The sequence below is a fragment of the Sinocyclocheilus anshuiensis genome, unplaced genomic scaffold (assembly GCF_001515605.1).
Source record: "Sinocyclocheilus anshuiensis isolate Anshui unplaced genomic scaffold, SAMN03320099.WGS_v1.1 scaffold6237, whole genome shotgun sequence".
NCBI lineage: Eukaryota > Metazoa > Chordata > Actinopteri > Cypriniformes > Cyprinidae > Sinocyclocheilus > Sinocyclocheilus anshuiensis.
The window spans coordinates 6,499-21,967 of NW_015544615.1; the positions used below are offsets into that span (position 1 = coordinate 6,499).

The 15,469-nt window shown below is 40.3% G+C and overlaps 1 protein-coding gene across 3 annotated transcripts in view; it reads right to left on the reverse strand.

The window, feature by feature from the left end:
- Nucleotides 1–14,232, reverse strand: part of LOC107698211 (zinc finger MIZ domain-containing protein 2-like) — an 18,443-nt gene extending 4,211 nt beyond the window's left edge. The window contains exons 1-16 of one of the 3 annotated variants that reach the window (XM_016499170.1): nt 14,051–14,232; nt 10,141–10,255; nt 9,404–9,597; nt 8,809–8,992; nt 7,990–8,211; nt 6,044–6,238; nt 5,209–5,307; nt 4,814–4,982; nt 3,650–3,791; nt 3,333–3,543; nt 3,127–3,232; nt 2,534–2,691; nt 2,380–2,447; nt 1,609–1,677; nt 910–1,154; nt 607–776 (exon numbers count right to left, since the gene is read on the reverse strand). In XM_016499170.1, the coding sequence (XP_016354656.1) occupies nt 607–776; nt 910–1,154; nt 1,609–1,677; nt 2,380–2,447; nt 2,534–2,691; nt 3,127–3,232; nt 3,333–3,543; nt 3,650–3,791; nt 4,814–4,982; nt 5,209–5,307; nt 6,044–6,238; nt 7,990–8,211; nt 8,809–8,992; nt 9,404–9,597; nt 10,141–10,255; nt 14,051–14,100 (2,397 nt within the window). In that variant the 5' untranslated portion in view covers nt 14,101–14,232. Of the gene's footprint in view, nt 1–606; nt 777–909; nt 1,155–1,608; nt 1,678–2,379; nt 2,448–2,533; nt 2,692–3,126; nt 3,233–3,332; nt 3,544–3,649; nt 3,792–4,813; nt 4,983–5,208; nt 5,311–6,043; nt 6,239–7,989; nt 8,212–8,808; nt 8,993–9,403; nt 9,598–10,140; nt 10,256–14,050 lie in introns of all 3 variants that reach the window. The other 2 variants (XM_016499169.1, XM_016499171.1) reach the window with 2 other exon arrangements.
- Nucleotides 14,233–15,469: the final 1,237 nt, after the last annotated feature.

Genomic DNA, 15,469 nt, shown 5'->3' on the forward strand with positions numbered 1-15,469 from the left:
ATTCACATTAATGACACGGATAGGTACTTAATTAGGAATGCTGTCCCTTTAAGACCGAAGGCATGCATGTAATACTGACACACGTTCAGTTTTCACCCACCTGTGTACATTCACTTAATCCATAACCGACTGTATTTACGTGAGATGCTCTACACGATAAGACTGTAGATAGATGGACTGCTGTGTGTGTATTTGAGCACCGAGAACTGATCGCGCGCTGTATATGAGAACTGAAGAAGTGGAGCGTGCGTGAGAGAGAGCACTTCTATCAGCACGATTCCGCTTATCCCGCCTTCACTAACTTTAAGTTAATCAACGACGAATTGTGACTCCCGGGAAAAACTGGACGTCTGGTCACCTTATCCCTACCCCTTCGGGTGCTGAGGCCATTGTTTCAGATCGCTAGTTCGCATTTTGGTCTATCCATCCACTGCGGCAGCCATACTGAGACTAGATATGCAAACGCCACTAATCTGATTGCGATCCAATGACAGGTACACACATTTTGAAGGACAAGACAGTAGCCTATAGGATGTATAAATTTCGTCATGATAGATACTCTATCAATTCCTTGTGGTGAAATTTATGAATGATAGGAAAACCCACCTGTCCTGACATCGGGTGTCCCACAGGTTTTTCAGGGGTAAGGAGGCCACTCGGCAGGTCAGACTGGTAGGAGAGAGGGGGCGGCCCGGAAGAAAACTCCCCCAGGGTCGGTGTGCCAGGGGCATTGGGGAAATCTGAGAAGCCTGGTTGGTTAGAGTATCCTGAGCCACCTGAAAGACACGCAACAATAAATCAAATGGAGGTCAAAACGCATTTCGTCCAAAAAATTATGACTACAAAATTTATTCATATAGATACTTTTGTGGTCACTATGAGGCCTTTACAGTTGGATGTGACGCATACCTTGGCTGGGATAATCAGGCGTGCTGCTGCTGCCACCTTGTGGCATAGACTGGTAGGGTGAGGAGGCCGGCCCTAAAGCTGCAATCATCTCCATGACGTTGGGTAAGATCATATGACTAGGGCTCAAGGTGCGACAGCGTTTCAGGGCAGGGCCGTCTGGGTCCTCTTTAATATGTAGGTCTGGTTTCACCGGGACTGGCTTCCAGCTGCACACCGGATCAATGGTGATCTCCTCATAGTCAGAACTAAACACAAGGAAAAAGAGTTTAAGAACTAAAATACAGAACACTCTGCATCTTATAGTGGCCAAGAACCTTAAACCTAGACAGAAAGAGTATGTTTGACCCTCACATACAGCAACTGACCACTTTTTATGAACCCAAACTGGACAATACTGGTGATACTAATGCCATGAACTTCACAAAATTTGGTAAGCAATCAGTTCTTGCTTGGAAATGCTTATTAACAGCCTGGGAACTTATAAACAAAAAAAATGTGCACTCTTACTCTGGGAAATTGGGTAGATGCCAGCCAATCATACTGAATATGTCTATTTCACCCAGCTCTTACCATTTTTGTGTGCAATATGCGTCACATGGTCAGGGAACATTCCATGGACATGCAGTTTACAGCTAAAAATAGTATCATTTAGGATCTCTGCAATCACAGTTTAGATGCTGAGATTATATAAAAACTTACTTCTGGATGTAGATCAGAATGCCCAACATGTACTGGTCCACTTCTAGCCCCTCCAGAAGGGCTGTTTTACTGCAAGGAACAGAGAAGTTTGTAAAATTATACAAATACGTCAGATATATACCATACAAAACACATTTTTATTAGGAATGCACTTTTATACAATATATTATTCAGGCAAATAAGATAAGCCAATAATTATTTCAATTTTTTGGCCAAATAAAAATGAATAAAAAATATAATATAAATAAATGTGTGTTATTCTAATTTTAATATGAATTATTTATTTTTTTAGTAGTAATATTAATATTAGTAATATTTGAATCATTAATATTAGTATTTGTTATAATATTAATAAAAAAACTAACATTAATAAAAACAAAATTTTATATTAAAATATTAGATTATTAACAATAATATATATTAATATTAAATTTTAAATTATATAGTATTTTGTCTAGATAAATGACACAAAACATTATAAACTGAAGTCATTCATGTAAATATTAGAATTTAAAAGTGAATTTAGGCATCATAACATTATAAAATATAGTATGAAAAATGCATATTCATTCTGAGATTTGTTATAGACTACATTTAGCACTGTTATTAAATTATTAGTGTTTTTACTAAGTTTAAGAGAATTTTCCCGAAATAATATCGGCAGATTACCACAATGGTATGGATATACTGTGCATCCCAAATAATTTTCTTAGTATTAAAACAACAAAAATGCCATGGAGATGAAAGGTAAAATGAGAAGATGATTCTTACTTGCACACAGGACAACGCCAAGTTCCTCTCTCACAGTTGAGCTGCAGGTATGATTCCAGGTCAAAGCACTGTGGACCAACAACGATGTTATTTACCACAGAAATTTACTTTAAAATGTTATGTGATTCAAACGTATGCTAGCAGGCCTCATCACCTGTATATGTCTGCAGTCGTGGCCCCTGGCAGGAAGCTGGATGCGTCGGAAGGTGATCGGACACTTGAGCGACACCTTGATGGCCGTCTGTTCCACACCATCCTCGCCGTTAAGGCCGGGAGTTCCTGGGATGGTACCGCTACTGAAGTTCCTCTTAACTGTGGAGGAGAAAATAATTGTCATGGTTTCTGAGTTTTCCTGCTTTTATCTGATCAAAAATACAGTAAAAACTGTGAATTATTATCACAATTTAAAATAACTGTGTTCTATGTGACTTTATATAAAAATGTAATTTATTCCTGTGATCAAAGCTGAATTTTCAGCATCATTACTCCAGTCTTCAGCGTCACATGATCCTTGAGAGATCATTCTAATATGCTGATTTGCTGCTCAAGAAACATTTCTGATTTTTATTAATGCTGAAAACAGTTGTGCTTAATAATTTGTTGGAAACCATGATACATTTCTCAGGATTCCTTGATGAATAAGTGCAATTATGTCTTTGCTATCACTTTTGATCTATTTAATGCATCATTGGTAAATAAAAGTATTAATTTCTTTTTTAAAAAGTGTATGCAAAAGTGTTCACTCACTCTTAGTGACACAGTGCTCCGCTGGCAGGAGCCTCTTCTTCATCAGACCCTGAAGCACGGAGCGCACAGACGGCCTGTGAACCAGCTGCAGCACGAAAAGATGAGACTGCGAGGAAAAAAAAAAAAAAGGAAATGAACGCTGGCCCACATAAAACTCATATTAGTCAGGCTGTTTGTAAATGTGCGATGCGAGTCTCTGTACTTACACAGCAGCAGGCCGTGACCGTTATTTGGATGGTGTTGCGTCCCGGCTGGCACACTTGCTTCAGGTAAAGGGGTTTGTGGGAAGTCTTGTTGTCCCCACGCTCGATGGTGAGAGGCGTGGCGTTGACGCTCACCTGTACCGACGCCGGCCAGTTGGTGTTCATCTGCCGGTCTTCGTGGTGATAGCACTTAAACTGCAGCTCCAGGTCAGGCCTGTAAAACCCATGATAGATAAGATTACATGTTAAACATGACAACACTGGCACATTCACAAACACAAATAGTCCCTGAGATGCTGGAAGGGATGAAAATGTCCTACCTAATCATAAGGGTCTTATACACGGAGTCTCGCAGCTGGAAGACGTGGTTGCTGACAGCCAGGTTGTGCTCCAATCTAAAAGGCTCCAACACCACCCCGTCCCGTACAGGGAAGGTCAGACGCAGGTCATCACTGGGGTTTCCTGCAGACAGTAGAGCAGAGTTTCAGTTACTGAGGTGCCACACGGCTTTCATTCATATCTCATATGGCAAGAAACAAAGGCATCTTATAAATATCAAATATGCACAAAGTTGTTTTAGCAGCCATACTAGATTTTTTGTTGACACTTATCGGTGTGTTCCGGTTTCAGTTTCAAGTTTCAGTTTAGCTTGTAACTATGCAGTGTTGTTATTATTACCTAAAACTGAAAGTGAAAGCTGAAATAAAATAAAATACAAATATTAGCTGAAAAACTTTTTGACGCCAAGGCAACATGTCTAATTTTTGAGTTTAAGTTGACTAAACTAAAATGAAGTAGTACTAAAATGACTAAAAATAAAACTGAAATGAAAAGAAATTAAAGCTAAATAGAAATGACAGAAGTGCTTATCAAGATTACTTAAACTAAAATGAAAAAATATATATATATAAAAATAAAAGCTAATTAAAATATTGATAAATACTATAGTGTTATGTAAATAATACTAATAAAACAGTACCTTTATGTGAAAAAAGCAGCTTTATATGACTTCATATGAAGTTTTCATCTTATGTGAGTGAGCATTATTTTAACCAATTTTTTAACCAATTTCTCAGTAAAACAGAGCATTTGATAAAAACAAGTACACGCAACTTTGAATCCATCAGGAATCTATTGGATTAGTGGTCTTTATATGATCTGGTTAAAATTGTTGAGCAAATTACTATATTTTGATAAAATATTCTGAAGACAAACATTTTGTTTTCTCTGGAACAACGTATGCAGATAAACCATTCACAATAAAGCCAGTAAAATGGTTGAATTTGATTTCATGTCAATTTAAAATATCTGTCAGAAATTTTGTTAATTTCTTCAGGGGTTAAAGAGGAAAAAAACTTTTTTCTATGTGATAAGCATTTTATGTGACAGCAAAACATTTTTATTTCCATTTATATCAAAGAGAATTATAAACACATTCCAGAGATAAGAGGGGGTGTTGTCTTGGCTGCAGTGCCGAGTGTTACCTGTAGGGAGTTGCAGAGAGTTAATGTTGGGCTTGACGTCATGGAGGAAGGGCGACTTGACATCTTGGCCGGGGGACATATATGGGGGCATCGAACTGCCAGGGGTCATGGGAGGAGTGGGGTTTCCTGGGAGAGGAGAGCTGGGGTATCCTGGCATCGCACGTCCGGGCTGTGAAAGACAAGACGTGTGTGCAGGCATTATAATCTGTGGCCAGATTATCTTTACAGTCAGATTTTCATAATCGATACTGTGCAAAAACACATTCAGCTGAGTGGAGTTTGGACCCCGGTCAAGTCAGATCGAGGCACTCACACGAAATGGTGAAATATTAACAGGCAGCTCCAACCGACTCACGTTTCACCAAACACACATGCATGCGAGAGAGGACACCAACCCCATTGACGGCAGCCTGGTTGAAGGTGTTGTACCCGGCTCCCGTCACTCCTGAGGACAGACTGTTGTGGCTGTTGCCCTGTCCGTTAAACTGGTCCGCTTGCTAAACAAACACAAATCTTTCAAAATCAGGCTTAAAACAGAGCAAGTCAACCTTGGTTAAGCATAATCATAGGGAGCTCGGCGCAGTGCATTCTGGGATTGATTCCTCCACAGAGATACATACTTTAGAAATTAGCAAAAAGAAGGTATCTAACATCATACATTTAAAAATTGGACCTGACTATGTAGGCAGTTCACTAGGTTTTGGAACAGAGCCTAAGCATGCACTCGTTTAGTGCACACTACAGTGATATGACAATAGTTATAATCTACCACTGTAATTCCAAACCCAGCACGGAAATTAAGGAACCCAGGTTGGTACGTGTTTCACTGGTACTTCCAAAAAATCTTTTCACGACTAGTTGCCTCTTTAAAGTTCACTGCTGTATTTGTCAGTATCAAATGCTGGTGTGTTTCTCTAAAAACAGCAGCTTGTTTCTCACTAATACGGAGAAAAGGAACCTGTTCTTTGGGAAATGTGATGCTGCTTGCAGTGTGTCGCAATTTGCAAGTGAAAGCTTTCTGACAGCTTTCAAACTGAAAAATATGACTATAAATAAAATATGACTGCAAGTTTTAGAAAGTACCTAAATTTGGTTACTAGGATGGCTCAAGTCTTTACAAGCAGCTTGATTTGAGGTGTCACACATCCGCAGCATGCCAAAGTTTAATACTCAGGGATTTTTCCAAATCCTAAATGTAAGTATGAGCAATAATAGCGATGATCTTTGTACCTTGTAGTACTGGTTGGGGTTTCCTGGTCCTGCAGGATACTGGCCCATATTGGGTTGCTGGAGGGGCATTCGGTGGGTTGGGTAAGACGGGGAAGGAGCGGACCGCTGTGGCCCTGGGCCGTGGTACTGCATGGGCTGTCCTGGGTACGGGCCCCCGCCTCCCATCCCGGGACCGTACTGCTGACCCGGAAATCCCTGCAAGAAAAGAGCAACAGTCATTCCAGAACAGAACCAAATTGTCAGCACTATGCTCATATTTTTTTGTCTAAATCATTTTTATGTTAACGACAGTTGTTTTGAGGAGTCAACTTCTAGTTTGTAACCGTAACAAAAATCCATTTTATTCTTTTTTTTAGCTGTTCCAAAATCTAAATATACTCAACTAGTTACGTGATCTCAACATGTCTGCCACCATAATGAGGAACCACACTAATGCAGTGTTATTCTTAACTAAAACTAAAACTATTAGACATATTTTTTGTTAATTAAAATAAAATAAGATGAAAAACTTGAACAAAAATGTAAAATGCTGCTTTGGCAACTAACTGAAATGAAATATGTTTAAGTTGAAGTACTAAAACTGAAAAAGCAAAAGTCACATTGACAACGCACATAAATATATTGAAACCTAAACTAAAATTAAAATGCAAACCAAAAATATAAAAATAAAAGCCAATCCAAAATATTAATAAATACCATAACCAAAATCCAAAATCTAGTGAACTAGGCAGCATCCTAACTGAAATACAACTTCATAAGTGACCGATTTAGAACACACTACTAATGAAGCAACTCACAAACCCCTGCCAAAACCCTTGAAAGTCCTGACGCACAATTAGTTTTGGTAGAATATAGCTTTAGTTATGATGCTAACCTAATGACGTGATGTGAAAACCCCATAGTATATTTCACTCTTCTGTTTTCTGTTCCTGTCATGTAATTTTCTTCATCAGCAGTTTATTATATAATATTAAACTATATTATACAATAAAAGTAATTTAATCATAATGAGGTATTTTTAACCAGAACTTTATGGTATGGAATAAATGACATGCAACATCACAGATGACTTTTCCTAAGCTCATCATAATGCATTATGGCATTATCTGTGAATGATACATTTATATCTTAGAACCTCATGGCTAGGCCTGTCGCAATAATCAATATATCGACTTATCGCGCAATATATGTATGTACATGACCTCAATCATTTTTGGTGACGCAATATATCGGACATTATATTTGCTTAAAAATAATGTCACCATGTTTTGTACATTCCACTTGCGCCAGTGTCTTTGCAGCTTCTCGTACATAACGTGGTGTAGTCATGAGGTGCTAGTTCAAATTAAAAAAATGCTTCTACAAAAAAAAGTTTCATCTGCAGATATGGCCTTGTTTAGGGATCTGTGCCTTTGTGCATACGGACATCTGACTGCTAAGTAGTGATTGTGTTTTTCAGCAATAGTGTGCACCCTTAATTTACAGAGAAAAGAAGGTCAGGAAAAAATCTGTAGATGGAAAAATCTCCATACAAGTTCTTTGTGCAGTTTTCTTGTTTTTGTACTTGTTACTTTGCATTTTTTGTTAGAAAATGTTTATTTACTATTTATTCAAGTTTTTTAAGGTATCCAATATTTTGATACTTAATTTCCATGATCTAAATATTCTTAAAAATTAAAAGTTTGTTGTCATTTGGAAGTGTGTAGGCCTTCTCGCATTATTATGCTGTTACATTTTGATTATATATTCAGTGGCATAAAATGGTCTTTAAAACGACAATAATATCGCTTATCGCAATTATTTATGGGGCAATATATCGCACAACAAAAAGTTGTTATCGTGACAGGCCTACTCATGGCCTTTATGTCGATGTCATATATATTTTCTAAACTGTGTCTACTCTGACATCTGAATGCTCAAGTTGGTGAACATGAGTCTCCACTCACGTCAGAGTTATAGGGGCGTTTCAGGCCCTGCTGGTGGCGCGGAGGACCCTGCTGGCCTCCCGGATAGACGGGATGCTGGGGCAACCTCTGGCCCTGCTGTGGGTACATGGGTCCCATGGAAGGAGGTCTGGAGCCGACCATTCCGGAGGGGGCCATGCCGGGTGGGCCACGGGGTCCAGAGTGCGACAGGAACTGGGTGTTGTAAGAGGAAGCACCACCCATCTGCAGAGCAAAACAACACAAAGATCCACACCCATCAGAACCAGCATCGGGTAACAATGGCTGGAGACGTGCCTGCTGCCGTGACTTATGGCCGTCAGGCCCTGAGCATGAAAGGGAAACGGCAACTAGGTCACGACTGTAAACAATCAAAGTCCTGTGTGGCCATGATGTCTGCCGTCTAAACCCGGACAGACAGGCGGCATGTGAAATCTTCTGGAAAAATGAGGGGAAAATACTTCTTTTTTTTTTTTTTTTGCAATAATTAAAGCCATGTTTTTGGAGTCAATGCTCGTCTATATACATTAGTCCAGCAGGGGGCGAATTAAACGCAATGAAACCAGAGGTTACTGTGTGTCACACGATAATAATTGCTGAAGTGGACTGCAAAGCATTTACCACAAAAAAAAAAAATGAAGCAGAGTTTGCACCAATCAGATTAACGGCATGAAAAAACAGATATTAAACAAGGGGACAAGATTCATTACTAAAACATTTAAACATTGTGAGACCTATTCCAGTGACCTTCCCTTCAGTACTGTTCACCGCAACAAAGGTCAACCGTACATAACGTGAACACAAACAAGTCAAGTCACTTACAGGCCCGTAGTTCAGCTCCTGGTTTTGCTTCTCCTGTATCGCGGCGACAGTTGCTGTGGCGGTGGCCGTCGCTGTGGCTGCGGCAGCGGCCACAGCAGCTGCGGCAGCCGCTTGGGTGAAGTCAGTGGGCGGGCGGACTCCATGGGGCGGCATCCCGAGGGAACCCCCTCCGTTATTTGGGTAACTAAAGAGGACAGACAGAAGACAAACATGTTATGAACTGTATTGCATTTGTGTCATAAAATAAGATTAAGACGCTGCTGAATAAAGTGACCCGGCATATTTGTAGAAGGTGGCGTAAGTGGCGCTGATTATTCACGTTGTCGTGGCAGCAAGGTGCTGGTCTGACGAGCCAAGGGGGACGCTAACTGCTCCGAGTCAGTGATTCACAAGATTTATTGCGATGCAAATTGATCTTAAGGGACATGAGTGTGTGTGTGTGTTTCTGTGAGTCAGCGCAGGGGTGGAACGTTACAGAACACACATCCCCCACTGCAGTGACGTCCGTCCGGCTGCCTGACATCACGCAACTCCCACGAGGAGCAAAGTCTAAATATAGCCACACAAGACACTGGACAATATTTGCTTTCCTCACCTGCCCCCATATCCAGGCCCGGCCGGGTATCCCCCGCTGGGCCGCCCGTACATGCCCTGCTGCATGAAGCCCTTGTTGGGCTCGGGGTAGCCCTGCTGGCTCATAAACTGAGGGGAGTTCATGCCCGGGCTGTTGCCAGGCATCATGTGACCACCGGCTGAGTTTCCGCCTGGACCCATGGGAGCGCCAAAAACCTGCCGACAACAAGAGTTTTTAGATTAGTCATGAACGTAATTTACATTTTTTTTGTTTGCTGTTATGTGTGTGTGTGTGTGTATGTATATATATATATATATATATATATATATAAATATACACACACAAAAAAACACACTGATACAGTTAAATATATGTACGCATGTATGTGGGGGTTTGGAAATGATAAATTTTCACGGGTATCCGTTCGAGTCGGAAGTGACCACAAATTATTATAATAATTAATAATTTAATTATAATCAATTAATAATTAATGTATTGATAAATAATTTTTATAATTAAGTTTATATATTTTTAAGTAATTAATATGTATTAATTACTATATTTAAGTATTTCTCAATAAAACAAGAACTGCTCTGAATGATTCTAAATGGTTTGTTAATGGGATCTGCTGATTCACTGACAACAAGAAGAATGTTTTGTTTGAGAAACAGACATAAGTAGGACATTCTTGGAACATGCTGTGCTTTCTTTGAGGTAAACAAGCTGGTGACATCATCACGGCAGAGGGACCTTCTTACCTGGCTGGGTGAAGGATTGGTTACCCCCCACACTGTGGTCACCACAGAGAGGGAGCCGGCAGGCTGATTGGGGCCTTGTTGCCAGGGGACAGGATCATATGGGTAAGAGGCGTCACTGCGGGGCGAGAGAAACACACGGACACCGGGGTTATTAGTGCATCTGAGTGCTTCCTGTATAAAACGCTCTTAATTCACTTCTCACTGATCCGCCTCGCATTATCCACAGCCAGATCCATATTATATTCCATCTATGCCTTTTGTCCTGGTATGATATCAGCATATGGTGTGAAGTGTGAGTGTGAGAGAGTGTGAGAGAGTGTGAGAGAGAGAGAGAGAGAGAGAGAGAGAGAGAGAGGATCATTCTGTGACTTCAGACGTGCCACAGCCACATGCTCTGGAGGTACTCAGCACAATGTTTCCATGGCGACTCCACAGTCACTTAGAGACAGGAAAGAGTAACGATGCCAAGGGAAAGGGGGGTGAGAGAGTAAGTGTGTGTGTGTGTGTGTGTGTATGTGTGAGTGTCTACTGTTTTCTGTGTAACTGGATCAAACCAGATCGCTCTCAATAATCGCTCGCCATCTTTCCATAATTAGCCAAACTACACCACACGCTGATCAGAACAGGGAAACATGGACCTTAGTTAGAGTCAATGCCATATTTAATTTGACTTGAATAACAACGAGGCTGTGAGGGATGAATGTTCAATCAGTTGTACTGTTATGCACATCATTCCTCTTGAAAGCATGTAAAAGTTTTAGACCTGAATTAAAGCTTTGCAATCTATTGAATGGATTACTAAGGTCTCGGATTCATGTCATTTATGGTGGTTAGTTTACCCTCCATAAAAGGGCTAAAGGTGCACATGTACGGCTCCAGCAGAACAACATTAGGAAGACTATCAGGTAACCCATCAAAACTTGCACCTAAATCTGCATTTTAGGGTCTTAATGGATAGGACTGTGCCCAATAAGCCAACTTAAAACAAAAAGGATGGGAACAGAGCCCAAAACAACAATATTAGATAACGCTGAGTTAGCAGGTAACTTGTTTTACGACCTGTGACAATGCATGGTCAAACCATAACGTTCAAATGACATTCTTAACACTCGCTGGTGCAAGTGACATGAGTGAAACATATTTTAGGAAAAATACAAATGGTGGGAAAAAAACTTGAGTGACTGTCATGCATCTTCAAAACAACTTAAATAATTTATCATCAGAAGTTCAGCCAAGAAGCCAAATGCATCTTTTTTATTGACGTCGTAAATCCTAAACCGAAGCAAAACAGATACTACCGTTCAAAAGTTTTGGGGTCAGTTTTTGTTTTTGAAAGAAATTTATACTTTTAATTCAACAAGGATACATTAAATTGATCAAAAGTGACAGTTAAGACATTTTCATGACAATTTCATAATTTTTTTAAAGATCTATTTTTTTTATAAAATGCTGGTCTTTTAAACGGTCTATTCATCAAAGAATCCTTAAAAAATTTGTCACAGTTTCTACTAAAAACATTGATAATCGTATTGTTCCTTGAGCAGCAAATCAGCGCATTATTAGAATGATTTCTGAAAGATCATGTGACACTGAAGTAATGGTGCTGAAAATTCAGCTTTGATCACAGGAATAAATTACAATTTTAAATATATTACAATATAAAAAAATAGTAAAATAATAGAATAGTAAATAGTTAAATATTTCACAACAATACCATGTTTACTGTGTTTTTGATCAAATAAATGCAGCCTTCATGGGCAAAAGAGACTTTCAAAATCATTTAAAAAATCTTATAGACTCCAAACTGTAGATAAAGGGGAAAAAATGCATCAGTACTGAGTAGTACTGAGCACATTAATAACACTTCCTATAGTCTAATTAACAAAAAGGTGAGTTCACTAAATGAGCTCTACATTGTCTTGTTTTTGTCACAGTTCAACAGTGATTCAATTGCAATACTGTGATGTTTTAATGGACAAAAACTTAAAATACAGTTTAATGGCCAGTAAATTATCTCGAGTCACTACTTATTGGCAGGAGTGCCAAAAGCCTTGGACACCAAATGGGAGCATTCCAGGTAAAACTTATCCAAGCGGCAACAGCTCGAAAGTATCAAGAATATGAAACCCGCGAGGGTTTATCGAGTGATAACTGGCTCTGAACAGCTTCTCACCCGAACTGACCCAAGACACCTCAACCCCACTGCCACATGGAAGACTCTTCTCTTTAAAGCCCTTGAAGAAAGCCGAGATCCCCTTCTTGACACATTTCCACCTCGACCTGCAGCAAAGTATCTGCTGGCCTGCAGCCCACAGGATATTGAGGTTCCAACAAAGGCTCAAAGCGAGACTCTCATTGAGGCTGGTCATTGCATTGCCGGGGCAAATAAACAAACTGAACTATTGGCGGCTTAGAGGCATTCCATAGGAGGCAGAGGTTTCTCTTAAAGTTCTTCTGCAGGAAAACCACCAGATACCCCTGCTCTCTGAAACAGGAAACTGTGGTTTCAAAGCCAAATCCTGCAGCAGCCAATCAGCAGCTGAGAGACAAAGCAACCAATCAAAATAAAAAAAAAAACCAACACTCGTGCAGATTGAAAGCTCAGTAAATGAGAGGAGAAGGTGTGGGCACATGGATTCATTTTGGGGGCCCAATGCATGCGCCACTGCAAGCGATTTATCTTCAGTGAACTGCGGTGAGAGCGAAACGCCAACTTCCACTTTTTCTTCATGTTCAGACTGTTTGTTTCATTATCGCCTCTGAAGCAACATAATTCCCTCTCAAATATCAGTAAAACTCATGAAAATGTGCCAAGTACACCTACATACGGGAGCCTGCAGTACATCATTTACTAAATATTTAAAGCACCAAATTAGTATGAAAGCTCTACCTGAAAGTACCAATAGCACATGAAGCAGTTGGGTTCTATATTTCTCTTTGCTGGGTTGGAGAATTAACCACTCTTAAAGGGTCAGTTTGCTCAAACATTGCTACATATATTATAATATGTGTAATACAAATTATATATATGAAATAAATTCATGCATATATATTTTATAATAATTATGCAATAGATAATCATATATATTCATATATTATGTAATATGTGTAATATATTACATATATTAATATAATATTATGTAATATATAATTTTAATAAATGTGCATTTAAACAAATTGACTAAACATATATATATTTTAAACTATTAACTATACACATATACATATATATATATGCACACACACAAGCTATTTGCGTGCTACTAATGCTGCTCTTCGCTTTCATTTCATGGATAACATCATCTTTGACATTTTCCTTAACTTCCTTTTTTGTTCCACAGAAGATAGTCAGTCACATGTTTGAAATGACATGAGTAAATGACATTTGTCAATTTTAAGTGTCCCTTCAAAAATAAATTTTCCAAACAGAACTAAATTAAAGTTCCAAAGAACTTTTGAATCTTGGGTTCTTTAGAAAACCATCCATATACTGGTACTTAACTTAAAGAACCTACAGTGTACCATCAATAACTTGTTTTCCTCTCCAAATAACCATAAAGCACTCTTTAGGACCCTTAAACAGATAAAGAAGGCTCAAACAACAACTCACAAAAGGAAAAAAAAACAACAATTAAACTGCACGCCAAGGCTAATCTCATCCAGATAAGGCTGCAAAACAATAAAAACACATTGCTTCCCTGAAGCTATTACCAAATAGTAGTTAAAATGTGCAAAATCAACAATCAAAACATCAGCGCTAGGTTTCAGACTGTTGAGTGCAGCTCTGAGGGAAGCAGGTGTCAGTGTGAGGGGGGTTTGAGAGTTCAGAATGTCGTTAGAGAGGAAACAGTGGGCACGAGTCACATTTTGACTTGCAGCTGCACCGAGCTGACGCACAGGAGCTACTGACCTGTGTGGCGTTGGAGGCAGGGCAGGTTTCATGGAGTTGATGGGGTTCATCGGAGGAACCTAGGGGTCTATGGGACACCCCGAATCTCCTCAACCTAGCAGGCAGTCTGCGAAAGAAAAAGAAAGAAAGAAAGACACGTTAGACTGACAGCACTCAATCAAAACAAAGGCTCTGCTCTGCTTTGACTCACTGAGGCAGACACATAACGCCGCTGTATTGGCTTTAACCAATTTCATTTGGAGGGCTCTCAGATGGCTGCAGTTTTGCCTAGAGGCACGAGGGGTTAATCAACAACTGACTGCGCCAGCACATCTTTCTCCACGCTTTGATAGAGTGGGTTTTGCAATCGTTTCCTCGAGTTGGAACCTTTCCACCAATCACAGTTTAAAAAGCAGCCAGCACCGCACACAAAGGAGCGAGATTTGACAGCATGTGGCATCTCTTGGGCTGCTGCACCGCAGTCCAGAGAATCTCGAGACTGCAGCGCCCGAGACAAAAGCCGGTGCAAAGCTTGAGCTTTAAAACAGAGCGACGGGCCGCAACCGTGGATGACCCGGGCGCTACGTGTTACTGCAGGATCCTCGCACTCTCTGTGGAGACAGGAGAAACCGGGGAAGGAGGGAGGGAGTGAGGGAGAGGGCTATTTATAGCATGATTTGATTTCAAAAAGAAAAGAGAGATGTGGAAACACGGAGGTTCTCATGGCCACCGCTTTGAGATATCCGAGCCCTCTGCGAAGATAACGCCTTCAACCCCGCTCAATTATTTAAGCCATCAAGCAGTTTGTTCCGACCAAAGAGGGTGCTTCTTTGTGTGTGCGTTTAGATTGTACAACGTTAATAACGACAACAAGACCCACCGCCCCACCCCACTGCCTCTCCGTCTGTCTCCACTCTTGGGGGTGAAGCTTGATTAGCACACATGCTAATTTGCCACCAACATCAGTGGCTGTCAGTCCCCCTAACTCTCTCTCCACCCCCTCAACATCCCTCTACGCTTCCATTTTCTTCTCCTTCCTTACAGATTTAGGTCAGACACCCCACAGCTTGAAAAGAAAGGTGGATGAATGCCGCTGCGACGAGGGGGGCTGCAGGAAGAGTCACTCAGAGGAGTGACGGAGTTGATCAGAGAGAGGTTCACCTACAGGGATAATGAGAGGATCGAGCGGAGGATGAGAAAGGGAGGTAGGCGGCAGCGACAAAATGAGATCCTCCATTGTCGTGTTTTGATAACCACTTGACTGAAGCAGGCTTAGCAATATTTACATGCTCGCATAGCCGTTTTCATTAACAATTACACCAACTCTGTCCATGTAAAGAGGCGTTTATTAAACCCGTGTCTGATTTCAGCCTCTTTGCAATGCTATACTGAAGGATTTGTCTATTTATGGTTTGTGCATGTTTGTAAAACTAGGAATGC